The sequence below is a fragment of the Schistocerca piceifrons genome, chromosome 1, assembly GCF_021461385.2.
Source record: "Schistocerca piceifrons isolate TAMUIC-IGC-003096 chromosome 1, iqSchPice1.1, whole genome shotgun sequence".
Lineage (NCBI taxonomy): Eukaryota > Metazoa > Arthropoda > Insecta > Orthoptera > Acrididae > Schistocerca > Schistocerca piceifrons.
The window spans coordinates 779,097,762-779,118,268 of NC_060138.1; the positions used below are offsets into that span (position 1 = coordinate 779,097,762).

At 40.0% G+C, this 20,507-nt stretch overlaps 1 protein-coding gene across 2 annotated transcripts in view; it reads right to left on the minus strand.

Annotated features, from left to right (window-relative positions):
- Positions 1 to 20,507, minus strand: part of LOC124712792 (5-phosphohydroxy-L-lysine phospho-lyase-like) — a 316,431-nt gene that overhangs the window by 67,803 nt on the left and 228,121 nt on the right. For both annotated transcript variants that reach the window (XM_047242898.1, XM_047242899.1), the window contains exon 4: positions 9,990 to 10,132. In XM_047242898.1, the coding sequence (XP_047098854.1) occupies positions 9,990 to 10,132 (143 nt within the window). The remainder of the gene's footprint in view (positions 1 to 9,989; positions 10,133 to 20,507) is intronic.

Here is a 20,507-nt window from a genome sequence, read left to right on the forward strand (position 1 = left end):
CCATTTTTAAATGCTTTTTATCGTGGGCACGAAGAACCCCCCCTCCCCTCCCCCTTGGTAATACACATTACTGAAAATGGCTTGGTATTGTGATGGTTAAGAGAACCATTCAGAAGAACCAGTGTGGAAGGAAGTGGGACTCCGAAGTACTCAGGAATGATGAGTTCGCTAAGGATGTGGATACTGCTATACGGAATATCAAAGCAGGCATTCGGTTAAAGAGGAGTGGACATCTCTGAAAAGGGCAATCACAGATGTTGGTCAGTCAGGTAGAGGAACAAGGAAGGTTACTCTGAAGAAATCTTGGGTAACGAAAGAAATATTTCAATTGCTCAATGAAAGAAGGAAGTACACAATTATACAGGGAAAGACAGGTATAAAGCAATATAAAACAAGTAGGAAGTGTAGGGAAGCTAATGAGAAATGGCTGCAGGAAAAATGTGAAGAAATAGAAAAAGAAATGATGATTGGGAAGTCCAAACAAGGCAGAAGGGACAGATAACATTTCATCAGAATTTCTAAAATCATTGGGGGAAGTGACAATAAATGACTATTCAAGCTGGTGCAAAGAATCTATGAGACTGGTAACCTTTCGTCAGACTTTCAGAATAATATCGTCCTCACAATTATGAAGACAGCAAGGACAGATTAGTGTACAAACTATCACACAATCAGCTTAAAATTTCACACATTCAAACTGCTGACAAGAATAATTTCAAAAGGAACAGAAAAGAAAATTGAGGATCTGATAGGTGACAATCAGTTTAGGAAAGGTAAAGGCACCAGAGAGGCAGTTCTGACTTTGCAATTGATAGTGGAAGCAAGACTGATGAAAAATCAAGATTCACTCGTAGGATTTGTTGATCTAGAAAAAATGTCTGACAATGTGAAATGATGCAAGACGTTCAAAATTATGAGAAAAATAGGAGTAAGTTACAGGGGAAGATGGGTGATACACAATAGGTACAAGAACGAAGAGGGAAAAATAAGACTGAAAGACCAAAAACGAATTTCTCAGAGTAAAATGTTTGTAAGACAGGGATGCAGTGTTTTGGGCGTATTGTTCCATATATTCATCAAAAAAACATTGACAGAAATAAAAAATGGTTCAAGAGTGGGATTAAAATTAAGGGTGAAAGGATATCAGTATAAGAGTTGCTGAATACATTGCTGTCCTCAGTGAAATTGAAGACAAATTACAGGATCTGCTGAATAGAATCAGCAGTCTATTCAGTACAGAATATGGATTCAGAGTAAACCAGAAAAAGACAAAAGTAATGAGAAGTAGCAGAAATGAGAATAGTGAGGAAGTTAACATCAAAGTTAATGCTCATTAAGTAGATGAAGTTAATGAATTCCACTACCTTAGAACCAAAATAACCCATGATGGACAAAGAAAGGAGAACATAAAAGCAGACTCGTGCAGGCAAAGAGGGCATTTATTGTCAAGAGAAGTCTACTGGTATCAAACATAAGCCTTAATTTGAGGAAGAAATTTCTGAGAATGCATGTGGGGAGCTTGGCATTCTATGGTAGAGAATCATGGACAAAGGGAAAACCAGAACAGAAGAGAATGTTGGAAATCAGGTGGACAATAAGATAAGGAATGAGGATTTTCTCTACAGAATTAATGAAGATGAGAACACACAGAAAACACTGGCAAGAAGAAGGGTCAGGGTGATAGGACATGTGTTAAGGCATCAGGGAATAATCTCCATGGTACTAGAATGAAGTGTAGAGGGTAAAAACTGTAGGAGAAGACAGAGATTGCATTACGTGCAGTAAATAATTGAGAATGTACGCTGCAAGTACTACTCGAAAATGAAGGATCGGCACAAGAGAGAAATTCATGGTGGGCTGCACCAAACCAGGGAAAAGAGAGAGGAAAGAGTGAGAGAGAAGAGAGAGAGAAAGAGAGAGAGAGAGAGAGAGAGAGAGAGAGAGAGAGAGAGAAAGAATAATAGGAATTCTCTTGGGGTCTGGTTTGGAATCTCAGCTGTATCTTTTCTTCAGATACCGTCTTATGCATTGTCACAGGTTAAGCTCACATACACCAATCAAAAAACGTTTTGCATCACCTCGGTTCCCAGAACTGAAGATAGACATTGACTGTGGATATTATATGACAGACACAGTCCCTTTGACTGTTCAGAGATGCCACTAAACCCACCCAAAGATGTAAACAACCATGCATGAGCAGTACCTATTAGATGGAGGGGGGTCCCACAGCCGATCAGTTCCAGTCATTCCACCAGGAAGGAGGCACATGGCTCATGTTATCTGTAGTTCAACCATGCCTAGACGGTCAATACCATGTTCGATCATGTCCGCATTGTTACTTTGTGCCAGGAAGGGCTCTCAACAAGGGAAGTGTCCAGGAATCGTGGAGTGAACCAAAGCAATGTTGTTCAGGCATGGAAGAGATACAGAGAGACAGGAACTGTTGATGACATGCCTTGCTCAGGCTGCCCAAGGGCTACTACTGCAGTGGATGACTGCTACCTATGGATTATGGCTCAGAGGTACCTTGAAAGTAATGCCACCATGTCACTGGTGGTCATGGAAGGTGCTGTAATGGTTGTATGATACATGAATGCCATCCTCCAACTGATAGTGCAACCATATCAGCAGCAATTTGGTGAGGCATTCACTTTCATGGACAACAATTTATGACCCAATCATGCACATATTGTGAATGACTTCCTTCAGGATAATGACACTGCTTGACTAGTGTGGCCAGCATTTTTTCCAGACATGAACCCTATCAAACACTCCTGGGACAGATTGAATAGGGTGTTTATGGATGACATGACCCACCAACCATTCTGAGGGATCTATGCTGAATTGCCATTGAGGAGTGGGACAGTCTTGACCAACAGTGCCTTGATGAACTTGTGGATAGTATGCCACAATGAATACTGGCATGCATCAATGCAAGAGAACGTGCTACTGGGTATTAGAGGTAGTGGTGTGGACAGCAATTTGGACCACTACCTCTGAAGGTCTCACTGTATGGTGGTACAACACACAATGTGTGGTTTTCATGAGAAACAAAAAGGGCAGAAATGATGTTTATGTTGATTTCTATTCCAATTTTCTGTACAGATTCTGGATCTCTTGGAATCGAGGTGATGCAAATCTTTTTTTGATGTGTGTATATCTTCGAAATGTTCTTTGTTCCCCACTTCCTTGGGCATATTGCACACAATTAGCAGTTGCCTCTTCTTTTTCAGTTGTTCACATTTAATGCTAAGTATGCCATAGCTTTCTCTTTATGTTTTTTGCAGCCACCATCATCTGCTTCCACTACGACAATGCTATCGGCTGTTCAGGTTAGTTTGATCCTAATTTTGTCTATCCTTGGGTTTGTTCTTCTTGACATTCTTGTTCTTGGTGGATCTAATAAAGATTGTGTTGATTTTCTTTCCAACTGATCTCGGTATTTTAGCTGTTGTACTTATCTTTGGTTTCTGTGAAGCTGCAACAGCAGCATATGAAGGAATAGCCATAGTCACTTTTCTGTCAGCTTGGAGTTTTCTTGCTGTAGAAGCTCAACACAGGCTTTCAGTGCCCACATATCTGATTTAAGGATTTCTTAATGTAATCTTTCATTCTCCTTTCACAGCTCTTGTACCTAGCCAAGCATCCTGAAATAAAACATAGTCCATTTGGTCACTTTCTTGATCAGTTTGTTTGGTGCAACAGCAGGAACTTTCTTCACCTCTTGAAAAAAATTAACAATGCCACAGGAAATTCAATTCTGTCACTATATTCAATGGTTGGTAAAACTCCTTTGTTCTGTCATTCATTGGCGGGCGTGATGAGGCGCTAGCACACATTTGATGTGACAGGGCATTGTCTACTGGCTTAATTTATTACTACAGAGAAGTACACTGTTTTGTCTGCTTGCTTCTAGAATTTTATCTTTAAGAGGCTGTCGGCTGATGCCCCCACAGTTGGGCATGGCTGTGGCCAGCAAGGAAGACAACTGACAGCTCCTGACGCAGAGTGGTGTCCCAACTGCTGCTGGTGGTGCTGACACATGGTATGCCTGACACAATGCAGCTGCTGATGTTGCAGAGTGCAACAAGTGCTTGACCAGTGGCCACTACTCGATGAATGTGGTGAAGGAACAGTCTTCAAAACTTAATTGTATTCTTTAAATAGTTTATGAAGTCTACAGATCTAACCAGTAATGTCCGGCACATTTATGCATATAGGACTTCAAATACTGACTGTCAGTTACAGTTTATGCCTGACAAAAATGACATCTAAATCAGGAGCTGTTTCATGCAATGACAGTTGCAGTGGCCATCTTGCCAATCTGACATGTGCTGAAATATTTCCAACTCAAGGAAACTAGTCAAGAGGATGTGACAACATGAACCAAAGATGAAGATCTTGCAGTGATCCAGACAGAGGACCACTGACATGATCCATAGATAGAATGGTGTAATTGCTTCCAATCAGAACTTCAGAAACAGTGGGGTGCTGTTTCTCCAGGAAAGTTAGCCAAGCCATCAGCTGTGTTGCATGCAGTGTGGAGTAGTGTTTAGTATCACTGGCTGGCATGCTGTGGGTCACCAGTTCAAATCTGATCACCAGCAAATATTTGTTTTCTATTGTTTATCATTTCTAGAAGATTTTTGAAGTTTCTTATGTTTGTGTATTGTGGAACATACTCTGTTTGTGTAAACAGCAACACACACTGTCCACAAGGCAGTTCTGTTCTGTCTGTATGTTGGTGTCCATAATAAATCTGCTTTCAGTGTTGAGTATTGTATTTCATTGATGACCCTGCTTTTGGGTCTGGACTTGATTTTTCAGGGGTGCTTGATTTTCAGGGGCGCTACACAAAAAGATAAAACAGTGCACTGAAAATATCCTCCGAGAATACTTATGTGGTTTCTGGCCAAATGGAGGTACTTCTGACAAGTTATTTGTTATGAAACATGTAATACAATTTTTTTACATCAGTGAACATAAACCATATCAAAAAATTATTAAAATTGTTGAATAATGTACACAGCATATATAACAATGTCAATAGCACATTGCACAGAAACATGCTCCTGCCCACTCCCCTCAGTGTAACCACTCAGCAGTGATGCAGTGTGTATCATGTCATTGAGCTTTGTGACAGTTTTAGGGAGGATGGGGGGAGGGGGGGAGGAGTGTACATCAGCTGACATTATTACACATACAACTGCTTAATTACTCACAATCATTCATCATATCAGAACTACTGATGTGTCAGTACAGGCACAGGTAACAGCTAGTATGTGACATAGCACTAAAATAGTATGGTATCTGTGACAGACTGAGAAGGTTAGCATTAACAGAGAAGAACACAATGGTGAAAGTAAAGGTGAATATAAAAGTGACCAAGAGCTTTCATTTTACAGATGGAGTGATACAGAGTGATGGTTTCTCTGCAGTCCAGTTCAATTTAGTTCAGCATACTCCTTTTCAAGAAACAGACAAGAGAAGTACAGCAATGATAAAATCCAGTCTTATATGTGCATATACAAATGATACTTGAATTATGGCAAGTGAAATCAAAACTTTTAGAGAAATGTACAAAGTAATGAAAGGAGGAGCAAAAATTGGACTTGCTGTAACAAAAACGAGACAAAATATGTGATAATGTCCCATTTGAAGGCTAAGAGACACCACATGACCTGAATACCTCTAATAAATCTTTTAAAGGCGTCAGTTGCTTCCATTATCTTGGTGTCCATTTAACCAGTGATATTAATCAGAGACAATGTGTTACAAAAGAATACAAGCAGAATATAGGGCATGTTATGTGGATGTACAAATATTTAAAAATTCTCTAATACAAGAATAACGCGGTTAAGAGTACCATTCCTCTGTATGGCCAGTTGTTACTGCATATAAATAAAAAAATGTGGATGATAACAGAAGCAGATATAAACAACCTGGGGGCATTAAAGAATCCTACACCAAATTGATGGGGCTATGAGAGGAACAGAGGGTTGGAGAATAAGATACAAACATGAAATACAACATATTATACAAGGTAAAGCTATAGAACAATTTATTAAATCTCAGAGAATACACTGGTTAGGACATATGGAGGGGATGGCAGATGACTGAATGCCCAAAAGAATAATGAGAGGAAGATTTTATTCCAGCAGTATGAAGGGCTGACTACGAGCAAGGTGGCTGAACACTGTGTTGACTGACCTTACCTAGATGGAGATCTGAGGATAGAAAAAGGAAATAGAGAACACAGTTGCATAGGGACAGATGGCTGAGGAGGACAAGCCTCATCAAGGGCTGTAATATCAAAGAAGATGAAGAAATAAATTCTGAAGAGAAGTCCATTCACTAAGGAGTATGTGTGAATGTTTCTTGATGGACACTGCTGATGTAAATCTCTCAGGCATTACAAGCCAGGTGGTAGTGTAAAAATATTATAATGTTATGATGAGTGTCATATTCATCATATTCTGATGAACTGTAAAAATACTGCAGATACCCTTCCCTCATTCTCCTATTTATATGCAATGGAGTACTGCCATTTCCCCTTAGATGTGGGCATTGGGGTTCTTATGTGACCAGAAGTCAGGGAGAAGGAGGAAGAGTGAGAAAGATGGTTGGGATCAGGGCCAGAGGACGTGTTTAAATCTCTGGATGGATTACATTAGATTAGATTAGATTAATACTTGTTCTGTAGATCATGAATACAACACTTTGTAATGATGTGGAACGTGTCAGGTTAACAAAAGATGTCTGTACAAGATATAACATTACACAAAATATTGCATGACACTAATGTTTAAGTTGTTTTTTTCCCTCCCTTAATTTATATCTAAAAATTCAGCCAATGAGTAGGAGGAGTTGTCATCTAGAAATTCTTTTAATTTATTTTTAAATGTTGGTTGGCTATCTGTCAGGCTTTTGATGCTGTTTGGTAGGTGACCAAAGACTTTTATGGCAGCATAATTTACCCCTTTCTGTCCCAAAGTCAGATTTAACCCTGCATAGTGAAGATCATCCTTTCTCCTGGTGTTATAGCTATGCACACTGATATTACTTTTGAACTGGGTTGGATTATTAACAACAAATTTCATAAGTGAATATATGTACTTTGAGGTTACTGTGAGGATCCCTAGATCCTTAAATAGATGTCTGCAGGATGACCGTGGGTGGGCTCCAGCAGTTATTCTGATTACACGTTTTTGAGCAATGAATACTTTTCTACTCAAGGATGAATTACCCCAGAATTTGATGCCATACGAAAGCAGTGAATGAAAGTAGGCATAGTAAGCTAATTTACTGAGATTCGTACCACCAAAATTTGCAATAACCCTAATAGCATACGTAGCTGAACTCAGACATTTCAGCAGACCATCAATGTGTTCCTTCCAGTTTAACCTCTCATCAATGGACACACCTAAAAATTTTGAAAATTCTACCTTAGCTACAGACTTCTGTTCAAAGTCTATATTTATTACTGGAGTTGTGCCATTTACTGTACAGAACTGTATATACTGTGTTTTATCAAAATTGTGTGCTGCCCACTGCTGGTGCATGATTGCTAACATGGGAATCCATGTGCAACTGAGTTGACAGCACTCATCTCAACTGACAAGACTTTCATGGATTCCTCTATCAATTCTTTTATTATGCTCTCCCAAAAACAATTGGTTCAACGCAGCTTGGTGTTCTCAGAACCAAACATATGTTCTTCATTTAGGATGTGCTGTGTCCCTGCTAATTATTCTCTGTGTCCCAGATGCAGACACCTAATGAACCCTCACAAAGCTTCAAGATACAGTGCTGCATTTGCCATATGTATTGGCAGTCATATTCACATAAGATATTCTATACATATCTTTGGCAAGCCAAGACTGTTTTATATCTTCGGTGGTGGTAAGAACAAGTGCTTGGGTATTTGAAGTGTGACCTCCTTAATGTTTTCCATGCAGGGATTTGCCATTCCAGGGACCAGTGGAAATCCCTTGGCTACTCCATCTATTTATTCATGAAACTCCCCAATGCAGCTGAACTATGGTATGACGGGTGCATGTGGAAAGGGTTTTCTATTAGTGACTAAGTGGTTCTCCAGAAATCCCAAGGAGACATGAAGAGCACCTTCATGAAGTGTTTTTTTTACATCAAAGATCATTTTTCTACTCCACCTGTTAAGTACTGTTACAAATCTGGCAAAGTTCCTGAAATGGTTATCACAGTGTCCAACAAGGGGTTTCATAAGTTTAGTTAAGTATGTGGCCATTCCATATGGTGGTGAGCTAATAGTGTTGCCTGCTGGCCAAAGAGATCATCCTTTCTCCCGGTGTTATAGCTATGCAGAATCTTTATGGATTCTGGGATGTAAATACATGTTTGGCACTCCTTCACCTCTTTTGGTAGATCTGAGCTATTTAGCAGAGCTATTTGTTTTCCTAGTCATTGTCATTACATAGCCTTCTTGAGACTGTAGGTCAGGTCCTGTAACAGAGAGAGCTTACAGTAGTTGTTGGAATGCGTTAGTGTCATTGTATTCCCTTTGTCTGCAAGCAGAATCATTGTGTCAACATCTTCCCCTACTGACTGTAAGGTCAAACGTTCCACTGATATCATATTTGGTTTCACAAGTCTGAATGTGGCTATGACCCTACAGATTTCCTGCTTAATTTCCTCAACTTTTTCTGTCAGCAAGCAACAAATTGTTCCTACCAAAACACTAATAATGTCCCATACCAGTATGGTTCTTGGGATAACTTCAAAGTTCATCCATTTTGAGAGGGCTGAAGTTGTAGCCGAATCCAGTTCTTTCTCTATCAGATGTGTTCCAGCATTACTGGTCTCATTGTGCTTCACCTGAGCTCCTGACAAATATGCTGATTCCTTTTGCCCCTGTGAAACATTTTTCACTTTTTTCTGTTTTGCTGTTGGTGTATGAACTGCATTTTATGCACTATGAGGTTATGTACTGGTAATGTACTAATAGGTGGCATGTGAGTATGAATAATGTATTCTTATCCAGCTACCTGTCTCTGTGTGAAGCAAATGTTTTCCCTTACTATGGTCATGCCCACCTGCCATCATATCCAACTGGTGTTCCTTGGTTTTACTGGGTGCCACAGTTTTGCAAAATGTGTTAAGATGACCTCATCTCAACACTGTTGAAGGAAGGCCAGGGTGTTGAAGGATTTCTTTCCTGGTGTATTCTCTCTACAGTTGTTCAGAGCTGCAGAACATCTCCCAAAGTGATGGCACATGTATGAAGGTAGATGCAGATTGGTGTGTGGAATCACACCTTTGTGGCTATGTGCTGAGAGTGCATCAAACAGTGGACAGCACATGAAATGGGTGCCTATACAGTAATTCAAATGCAGCTTCATTCATATTCAACTCCTTTTGGATCTGGATCAATCATGTGATGTTACTGTATGGTCACCAGTCACTTAAACTTGCACAACTAGATTATGATTTACGTAGAAGATTAAAACCCAAGCAGTAGTGGCAAACAAGGAAGGAATATGAAACTTACTGGTACTACGTACAAGACTTAGACTTGAGCCGCAGACCTTTGCCTCTCATGGGCAAGTGAACTGCCAGCTGAGTTATCCGAGTGTGACTCATGACCCACCCCCATCTCCTTCATTCTGGATTCAAGGAAGGAATCATCTTATTATATTTTAAAGGGTTGTGCTCATGGTGAAGAAGACTGTCACAGAAACTGTCTACATGAGCTATAAAATGTTTTCAGACTGATGGTGGTGTTTTTGAACAAGAGTCACAAAAAGAAACAAACACTGAAAACTGTAGGCAACAATCTATTACTTTGAATTAGCTTGACATCATTTACTACTGAGCACACAGCACAGTACAATTAATGAATTACAGAACTAGAATATGTTGAAAAACCTACACTTTTCTAATTAAATGTAAATTGTGATGAAATAAACTAACTTATACTAAAGCACAGCAAATATTGCCTGAAGAAGTAATACCTGTATGAAGGTTCTTGAAAGCCTTTGGACTGATTTCAAGAAGTGAATTAACAGCACCGTGGAAAGATCCATCAATGACAACAACATCTCTTCTCTTTGTATATATTTTTGCAAGCTGGAGAGCCAAATCATTGGCTTCTGCACTAAACAAACAAAATTAATTGAAATTATCTAATGAGCACACAATGACAACACAGAATTCAGTATGTTAAATAATATGTACCTGATATATTAGAGTGCATTCAAAACTATGTTGTACAGTGATACAGTAAAATTCATAAAAATTATGAAATTAAATGGAATCAATATGATTGGTAAATTGACATTAATGATAAAGGTGAGGTTTACATTTGAACTGTGGTCAAAACAGAAAATTTCTTACATATAAGAAACCACAAATTAAACTACTAAAAAAATATGAAAAATGGCACCCAAGAGCTTATGCAGCATGCAAGAGAATCCACACAGCTCCAACAATAGAAAGATAGACTTTCATCACAAAGCATACATGTATGCCCTCCTTCCCTTCTTTTCGCTTGAAGTGTTAAGCAGTTGTGTGGATAAGTGCAAAAGCCCAAATCTGGAAATTATGAACTTTTCTTAAAGAAATTGGAGTCATTACTCAACAAAGTAAATAAAATGAAGTGTGATTTGATAATCTGTTGCGACTTCAACTTTGATTTTCTCACAAAAAATAGAAACAGAGTTGCCCTTTCGAACCTTGCAACATCCTACAGTTTAAAGGCAGAAGGCTTTTGGTCAGTTTCTACTGAGCACTTCAGAAAAAAATTTTCAATGTAGGCTTTAGTGACCATCTTGCTCAAATACTAAGGTTGAATGTAAATGGTAGTACTGTTAACATGATGTCTTTAAGAACCACATGTAGAACCTATAGTCAGGGTAATATAAATTACTTAAAAAACTTAATAAAAAAAGAAAAATGGTCACAGGTTTACAAAAATAATGATCAAAATGAAAAATTCAACATCTGATTTGATACATTAACCTGTGGTGAGTTTTCACAGTCTAGGTGATATGATAGTGAATTATTACCAACTGCACTGTGCTCTGTACACATCATTTTATTTCCACTTAGAACAATAAATTTAATATGAAAGCACAGAGTGTACTAACTATGAGTCCAGAAGAGTGCGTATACATCATCTGTCAGTGATATTGTTTAGAGTCCCCACAGAGTCCCCCCATGGAGTGTAGAGCACAAGTGGCGCACTACCATTGTGATGAATAGCTGCTGTCGCTTATGTGAGTTTGTAATCCTTGAGGTGTCACAGAGGGGAGGAAGGGGGGGAGGGGGGCATTGAAATCAGCTGAAAACTGAGGTGGGAGGTGGCACTTCGCCATCCCCTGTTGTTGGCTGTTGTGTGGGTAACACTGGACATTCACATTCCACTGACATGGGATGTAACAATGAAAGTGGTGTGGTATCAGTGGAGAGATCTTTCAGGGCTCATGGTGGCTTCAGACAGTTGATTGCCACCATTTTTCGTTCACCATTGACCTTGGTTTGGAAGGTGTTGTCACTGCGGCTGATGAGTCGGTATGGGCTCTTGTAGGGGGGTGTGAGTGCTGGTCGGACTGTGTTGTCACGCAGCATGACAAATTGCGTCATGGCCAGAGCCTTGTGCATGAAGGTAGGTAGTGCTTTATGAGCCTGTGGCAATGGGATTGTGATGCACTGAATTCTTCTCTGTGCCACCTGTAGTAGTTCTGGTAATCATTGTGGGCTGTTGCCCATCAGTAGTCACAATGTCTCTCCATAATGCAATTTGGCCAGGAATGCCTGTAGATCCTCTTTTGTGGCAGTGCACACCCCTAGCAAGACCCAAGGGAGTGCTTCTAGTCATTCACTGCTGTGACACATGAGCACTGCTTTCACTGTTCTGTGCCACCTCTTGACAAGACCATTAGTCTACGGGTGGTATTCGCTGTCGTATGCCAGCAGTGAATGCCGCACATGCTGCATAATGCTTCAAACAGCAAGGTCTCAAACCATCATCCTTGGTCCATTGTTATTGTGAATGGAAACCTGAACTGGGCAATCCATCTATGCAGCTATGGCTACCACTGTTATGTTGGTCATTGGTGTCATCTTAGTCCATCGATGTTGGTCATTGGTGTCACCTTAGTATATCATGTCACACGATCACTTATGCAGAGGTTGTATTTTTGTCCTAATGATAAGTGAAAAAATCGTCCCCTTGGAACTGTGAAGTAGCCTAGCAGTGGTTGCGTGTGATGGCTGACTTTGCTTTATTGATGGATAATGCAAGTGCAGCCGGCTGGAGTGGCCGTGTGGTTCTAGGCTCTGCAATCTGCAGCCGAGTGACCACTACGCTCACAGGTTCGAATCCTGCCTTGGGCATGGATGTGTGTGATGTCCTTAAGTTCGTTAGGTTTAATTAGTTCTAAGTTCTAGGCGACTGATGACCTCAGAAGTTAAGTCGCGTAGTGCTCAGAGCCATTTGAAAGTGCATGTCCATACTTTGCAGTCACTTTTAATGTTTGGCCATACAAGCTTCATTGTGGACCATATTCCCAGCTGGAAAAGATTGTGTAATGATCAAAAAATGACTTTGCAAAATGACACTGGGACCAGTGGTTGTTGTTTTCCAAGTGAAGAATCAAAGAGTAGAACTGCATCTGTGTCTGATAGCTGACAATGTTCAATCTTGAAACTGGTTGCTGGGTCAGAAGTACATGACAAAATCAATGGATCTGACATTAGTTCCCATGCCATTTTGAGACAGTCCAGTTGAAGCGATATGGTATTGATCCATGAAAGGTAGTCCACCACTATGTTATCCACTCCATTAAGTAGCAGACATCCATAGTAAATTGAGAAACATAGTTCAAGTATATAAACTGTCTCAGAATAACTCATGTTGATGGATGTTGATCAGTTTATGGTCTGTATAAATCACAACTGCTCCCCCATCAATATCTTCACTGAGACAGTGGACAGTCTCATAGATTACTAAAAGTTCTTGGTCAAATGCAAAATACTGTGTTTGGGCTTTCAAGAGCCTTCTGGAGAAAAACCAGAATGGTTGCACTTGCTCATCAATGATTAGTTGGAGTACCATCCTTATTGCTACCTCGCTGGCATTGTTATTAGTTGTAAGAAGCATGCCCGGTACCAGGTGGGCTAAAGCCACTGCTGAAACCAAACTACCAATTGAATGTGCGAAAGGCACTTGAAAATCATCAGTCCATGTGGGCCGGCAATGTTCATGGATGTTTGGTCATTTTAATGCATCAGTGAGGGTAGCCTGGATGTCTGTTGCGTGTGGGATGTTTGTCTGGTAAAATTTAAGATCCTGAGACATCACTGGAGGTCGTGGAACAATTGTGATCATGGGAGATTTCATACAAGTGCTAGCTGGTCATCCATTGTACATATTCCTGAAGCAGAGATGGTGTATCCTAGAAATGTGACTTCTTTCTGGAAAGCTGAGATTTGTCCATGTTAATTTCGATGCCCGCTTCATCTAAGGCACAAGAACTTGCTTGAGGTGTCTGTCAAGTGCTCCATTGTCTTTAGAGAACACTAATATATCATCTGTGTAGATGTAGCAGTGAGGAAATGCTCCCACATCTTCTCAGTGTTTTGACCCCATATGGCATTACCAAGAACTCAAACAAACTGAAAGGCATGATGATTGCAATTTTTTGAATATTCTTTCTTGCAATCAGTGCTAGTTTGTGGATAAAGTCTTGAATGTTTGGTACTGGGTAGGAGTCATGTACAGTTCAAGCATTCAATGTACAGTAATCACTGCACGCGTGTACTGTCCTGTCTTTCTTCGGAACCACTTTCATTTGCGAGGCCCATGGGCTGTCAGATTGTTGAAGCACACCATATGACATTATTTGATTGACTGCTTCTGCTTTTGCAGTGTTGAGTTTTTAATGATCTAGTCTACACAGCTTGTGTTGTACCACGGGTTCCAGTGTAATGATAATCCTATGGATTTTGTATGGCACACAAATACACTGACTGCAGTGACACTGGCATGGGCCAGGGAGGCAGGCGAGGCAGAATTCAAAGTACATACCTGTGCCAACTTGTCCACCCAAGTTGACTGTGGGCATGGTTCTGGTGCAGTCGATGAGGAGGCTCTGGGTCCCATAGATCAGCATGTGCATTGCTGTTTTAATGCATCAACTATATCAGAGGCCATGTTGAGCTCCTGGGTAAGTGACTGAAGTTGCAGGCACAATGAGGGGCTTTCTTCACGTGCATCCAGGAATTGTAAGTGGTTTGTAGTCAACTTGTCCAGTGCAGTGAATGTTTGTTGCATAAGGTGGCACTGATGTGGAGGATGGAATGGTGGATGATGATGTGTGTGTCATGGTGGTACAATGCTAACCATTAGAACTCAGAGGAAAGTTTGAAGTGTCACAAGAAGTCCACCCTGACAACTGGTTGCATGACATTGGCTACATAGGAAGTCCACATGCATTGTACTCCACTGGTGAAAGTCACTCTTCTGGTCATGGTGTCACATACCTGTATAGGACTGTCACTGGTGGCCATGAGGTGCAGATATTCTAAGGTGTATCACACCGTAGCAAGGTGATGTGGGAGTATACAGATGTTGGACCCTGTGTCAATCAGTAACCGAGTGTCATCTATGACATCTGTGTTGACAATGCTTCCACCTCCTCGCATGGTGATCGTAGTCAGTAGGTGACTTGTAGTAATGTGGCAGGTGAGTGTGCCTATTTCTTCACACTGGTAGCATTTGGGTGCCAGTACAGAGATTGGCATTTTTGTGCCTTACTACCGAATGTTCAGTGGTACCAGCATGCAGCATCAGCGTTGTCTGATTCAGTCATGGTAGTTCGTCGTGGTGGCTGAATGTCACTACTGCTGGGGCAGTGCAGATGTAGTTCTGTAGTGAGTTGTGGTGAACCAGCATTGCAGTGTGGCATGACGTTGTGGGGCGATCTGTCTGGGTGGCAGCTATCCTGACATGCAAAGGTGTATATTCTGTTGGCCAGTGTGAGTCTGTTTTTCTTCGGTTGCTGCTCGTGGACTATCAATGCTGTTTGGACTGCAGTCAGCAACTTTGAAACTCAGATAGTTCACAATGTGTAATCATTGATGACCTTTGTGTCAGCTGAGTGCTGGCTACAGCGCCACAGCTGTGACGGAGTGCCATTGTCAACACTTGATATAGTTATTGTTCTGGTGGGTGTGTGAATCTTCTCAGAATCACTCATTTTGCCACCTCATATTTATTGGAGGGTGGCAGTGACAGGAGGATTTCACTCGGTGTGCTCATCTAAGTGACATATTAGTGCAACGAATTTTTCTGAACTGTGTTATGTCATAGTGTGCAAAAAGGCATTCAGCTGTAGCATATAACATTGCATCATCCACACGGAATGGCAGGAGCTTACTGTTTGGCTTGGTGAGGGGGCATGGTGTGCTGACAGCTTACATGTGTGTTGGATGTTGTGGTTTGTAGTTGTTGTACTGTCTGCCGTATGGTAACTGTGGTGGCAGTGGCAACATGGCACTGTGACTGTTTTCCAGCTGCTGTTGTTCCATCTTGATATGGAATGCTGCCTGAGATGAGTCCTTGGAAGCTTGAAATGCAGGATATTTGCCACAGTTGCCTTGTGACATTATGTCATTGAGGTTGGCACCAGTGGTAGTCACCATTGGAGGAAAGCCAGTCGATAACGTAGGGGTGGAAGCCCATTGTTGTTGTTGTGTGGCCTGCATTGGTGACACAGTGGTCATTCGAGGTGCAGTTTGTCACATTAAATTTTCTATATAGTGAGGGCACTGTATTAACGCATATGTGGAGTACTGATGTAGTGTACCTATTATTGGACCTGTAGAGTAACTACTGTTGCAAGTCATCATTGTCAACACACAAGATACACTAGTAATTTGAGGTTGATCAAAATTTTCACTTTGTTCGCTATGTCAGTAGTCACTGTCACTTCACACATCCACAGCACTCACACTGGTGTTGGTCAAAAGTCTGGCAAGATGGTGTAGTAAGCAAGGCACGTACGCTGGTGATCACAATCAAAAATGCAAATCACATATTCACGACTCAGTGTCATTAATGTGGTGGTTTTCATACTCTAGTCTCAACTATTACCAACCATGCTGCACTCTGTACACATTGTTTTATTTCGACTTAGCACAATATGTAGCATCTGTTCAATACTAAACCACAGAGTGTACTAACTATGGCTCCAAAAGAGAGAGTATACATTGTCCATCAGCAATATTATTGTTCAGAGTCACCATTTCTTTTGAACTACATTTTTGCAGAAAACTTTAGCAACAAGGGGAAATTATAGTACAAACAGTTGGATCACAAGGGCAATACAGGTTTCATACCAGAAGAAGAGACTACTTCATAAAATGTATAACTTGAATAATTCCTCCCTTGAATTACACATATACTATAAAAATATTTCACAATGCTAAGAAAATTAATAAGAGCAGCAAAAACAATGCATAATGATGAATACATTTATAAATCAACAAATGAAGTGAAGGACATGTAGAGAGTTACACACACACACACACACACACACACACACACACACACACACACACAAAATCTGGCAAAAATAGAGCATCATGTACAAGGAAATAAAAAGCTAACAAACCCCTTAAAAGAAGTGAACATGTTTAGCAACTCTTTTATAAGTGTTACTGATAATATGATAAAATCAAACATAAATAAGAATATCCAATTAAATTAATATAGAAGAAGTACATGCAGTAGGTCAATGTACATCAGCAACGTCTAACAAGATAAAGTAGCAAAAGCAATAAAAGGACTAAAAAAACTCCAAATCTGCAGGCATTGATGATGCCCCTGCAACAATCTTAAGGAAGTGTGCTCTGAACCTAATTGAAATACTTGCACACTTATGTGAGTACTCACCTCAAGCAGGCACTTTTCTTAATGTACTGAATACATATAAGATTATTCTGGTATATATAAAAAGTGAGAGAGATAATATAAATAACTACAGACCTATCACAGTTTCCTCTTGCATTTCAAAAATATTGGAAAATTTTATAGATGACAAACATACAGAATTTGTAAAGAAAAGCAATATCCTATGTAATGAGCAACAAGAATTCAGAAGTGAGAGGTCAACAAGAATGGCCATTTATGAGGGCATCAACTGTGAACCTAGCCTGATGGACAAGAATCAGGAGTCAACAGAAGTATTTATCAGTCTATCAAAAGCTTTTGACTTGGTGGATCAAAGGATTCTGCCATCAAAGCTTGAAAAGTATGATTTCTGAGGTCTGTCCCGCAACTGGTTCAGTTCCTTCCTGGGCAAAAATAAGTAAGCAGTAGGCATCAAGTGCACTAATAAGTAACAAAAAATTATTTCTCAACACATCAAACATGGAAAGTCCAGGATGGGACAACAACCTGCCTCAGGGCTTACATCCCTGCCATAGATCTAGATGTAAGACCTATCACATAAATCATTGCATTACCACCTACTCCAGTCCTATTACAGGCTTCTCCTATCCCATCAAATACCTGACTACCTGTGAAAGCAATCATGTGATCTATAAATTAAGCTGCAGCCACTGTGCTGCTATCTACTTGGGCATAACAACTAACACGCTGTCCATATGCATGAATGGCCACCAACAAACTGTGGCCAAGAGGCAGCTGAACCACCCAGTTGCTGAACATGCTGCCCAACGTGATGCACTTTGCTTCAATGACTGCTTCACAGATGCACCATCTGGATCCAACCTACCAACATCAGCTTTTCTGAGTAGTGCCAATGTGCAGGTGAAATCTCACCTAGCAGTCCACACTGTGCCCACCATGTCCCTGCTGCATCTTTCCCCATCCCTATTCTGCCACTTACCTCAACAGGTTGTTGCACAAGTCAGATGCAGTTACAGTTCACAGTAGGGCCCTAGCACCCACAAACAATGGCTATGTGTGTGTGAGTTGTGTTTGTGAAAGTTTCTTTTTATTGTAGTAGAAGAACTGTTTTTATCAGAAAGCTTAAATGTTCAGCAGTCTTTCACTGTGCCTGTCTGCAACTAAATACCTACTCCATATGGTGAGCAGCAATCTATCCTTTTCATATTCTTGTTGTTTCTGTACTCTTGTCAGACTATAATTAAATATGGTGTACCCAAGGATCAGTAATAGTACCACTTCTGTTCTTTCTGTATATTAATGATCTAAGCTTAAATGTGTACACTCATAAAACAATAACACCACAATTCTACTCAGGGGAATGTAACAACTATTATGAAAAGGATAGATTGCTACTCACTGTAAGGATGGTACATTGAGTTGCAGACAGTTATAACAAAAAGACTGTTACATACAGAGCTTTTGACCAGTCTTCTTCAGAAAAGGAAGGAACACACACACACACACACACACACACACACACACACACACACACACACCTTGACTCCTACATTATGCTGGCTGGATACATCTCCTAAGGATTTCAGAAACCTTATTTGCTCTCTAATGGTATTCTTGATTGATAATGAAAGTGAATTTAGAATGAACCAAAAAATTCATAACCACAATACTAGGAGGAAGGAATATTGGATTTATTGGCATTTTCCTGGAGTGATTTAGGGAGATCATGGAAAACTTAAATCTGGACAGTTGGATGTGGGTTTGAACTGTCATCTTCCTGAATGCGAGTCAAGTGTGCTAACCACTGCACCACCTTGCTTGATAACTACAATATTAGAAGTAAAAAGAATTTCCATATACTGTAAATAGATCTCTGTTGGGGGCAACCATGGCTAAAATAATCCATGTTTCTCAAATAAACCACCTTCAGCTGTATATGAAGTTTCACACGAACATGATGGATTTCATAATGTCACATTGCATCTTCAGGCGCACATCTACAAGATAGGAATTGTAGGATCGACATGATGACAAAAATAAATAAATAAAACAACAACTCAGATACCTATTCTAATAATCTATGCTCTATGGCAACCAATATGAAATACTCACATGTCTGTTAAGCATTTAAGGAGGGGACTCAATCTTCCAAAAATAAAATACTGTTACTTGAAACAAGCAGGATGTTATAGTTCAAATTGACCAGTAGACAACTTGCCATGTTGAAAGTACATTTACCTACAATGGAAAGAGCAAAATAAGAAAACAAGAAAAGGTAAAAAGCCCCAGCTAGCAACACTGAAAGCTCATGGTTGAGAAAACCCACTTCATACCAGGAAGCGGCAACCCTCCTACCACCTTGCTGTGCAGGGCTACACTGCTAGTCACTGTGCTCATGTCTGTTATGGATGGCACAAGCACCACCACATGCATAGCAGGAAGTTACAAACATTTTCACGCATATCCAAATATCACAGGAATGACTGAGGCCCCTTTGACACAACACAACCATATAAATTATAAATTACTTCAGTGTAAAAGTCATTAAAACCAAGTAGACCAGACACAAGAGCATACAACAAGCCCAGAATCAATAACCAAGCAGTTGAACAACTATGGCATTATGCCCTTGAAAGAAAATCATATCAGTTTTTCAACTGGTCAATTTGAACTACAATGCCCTGCTTGTTGTGGGTAACAGTATTTTATTTTGAGAAGGTTGAGTTCTCTCCTTTCCATATCAGGGCTTAAATGTTTTACTGATAGTTAGTATTTTATATTGGTCATCATAGAGCATAGATTATTAGGATACATATCTGTTCTTTTTTAATCACAATGTTGACTGTACATTTCCTATCTTCTAGATTCACACCAGACATGATTTGACATCATAAAACTGGCTGTGTTCCTGTAAAAGTTCATATACAACTGAAAGTGTTTTATTTCAGAAACATAATTTCCTGCACCCTGCATCAAAATGGAGTTTTATATTCTGGCACAAAAGTCTGTAATAGGTTTCCAGCAGATATCAGGCTGAAAATTATAAATCACTAGACATTCAAAATTGAAGTAACCTTATGAGTCACTCCTATAATGTAGAAGAATATTTGTACTCTGGGGATGTAAATGCCAGTTAACACTGATGTTCATATTAAATGAATTTTTAAATTTTCCTATATATATCCAGCTGTCAGTGTTATCTGAAATCAGCGAAGTTAGATAAGCATTTAGTGTGAATTAGTTGATAAAATCAGCAGCTGCTCATCTGTTAATCATCACTTGTCTCATTCCACATCCAGAATTTATGGAACATTATGTGTGAAGCATGTTTTGATTTCTTACCATACTCACTATCAGTGAAATAGCAGTATTAAGTTGGAGTCACTATTGGATAATCTGACCACTCCTCACAATGTTTCAGGATGAAACAGGTTCTGTTGTTTCCAGTTATGAGGATAAATAGCACAGCTTGCTGCAACAAAGTGTAGATGTGAAGCCTGCTTCTTCCACATTACATTTCTGTCATTAGAGCAATTTATAGCCCATTTGGCATCCTGTCAGTTCTTAGTGTATCAGTCCAGTGCTCGAGCAATAG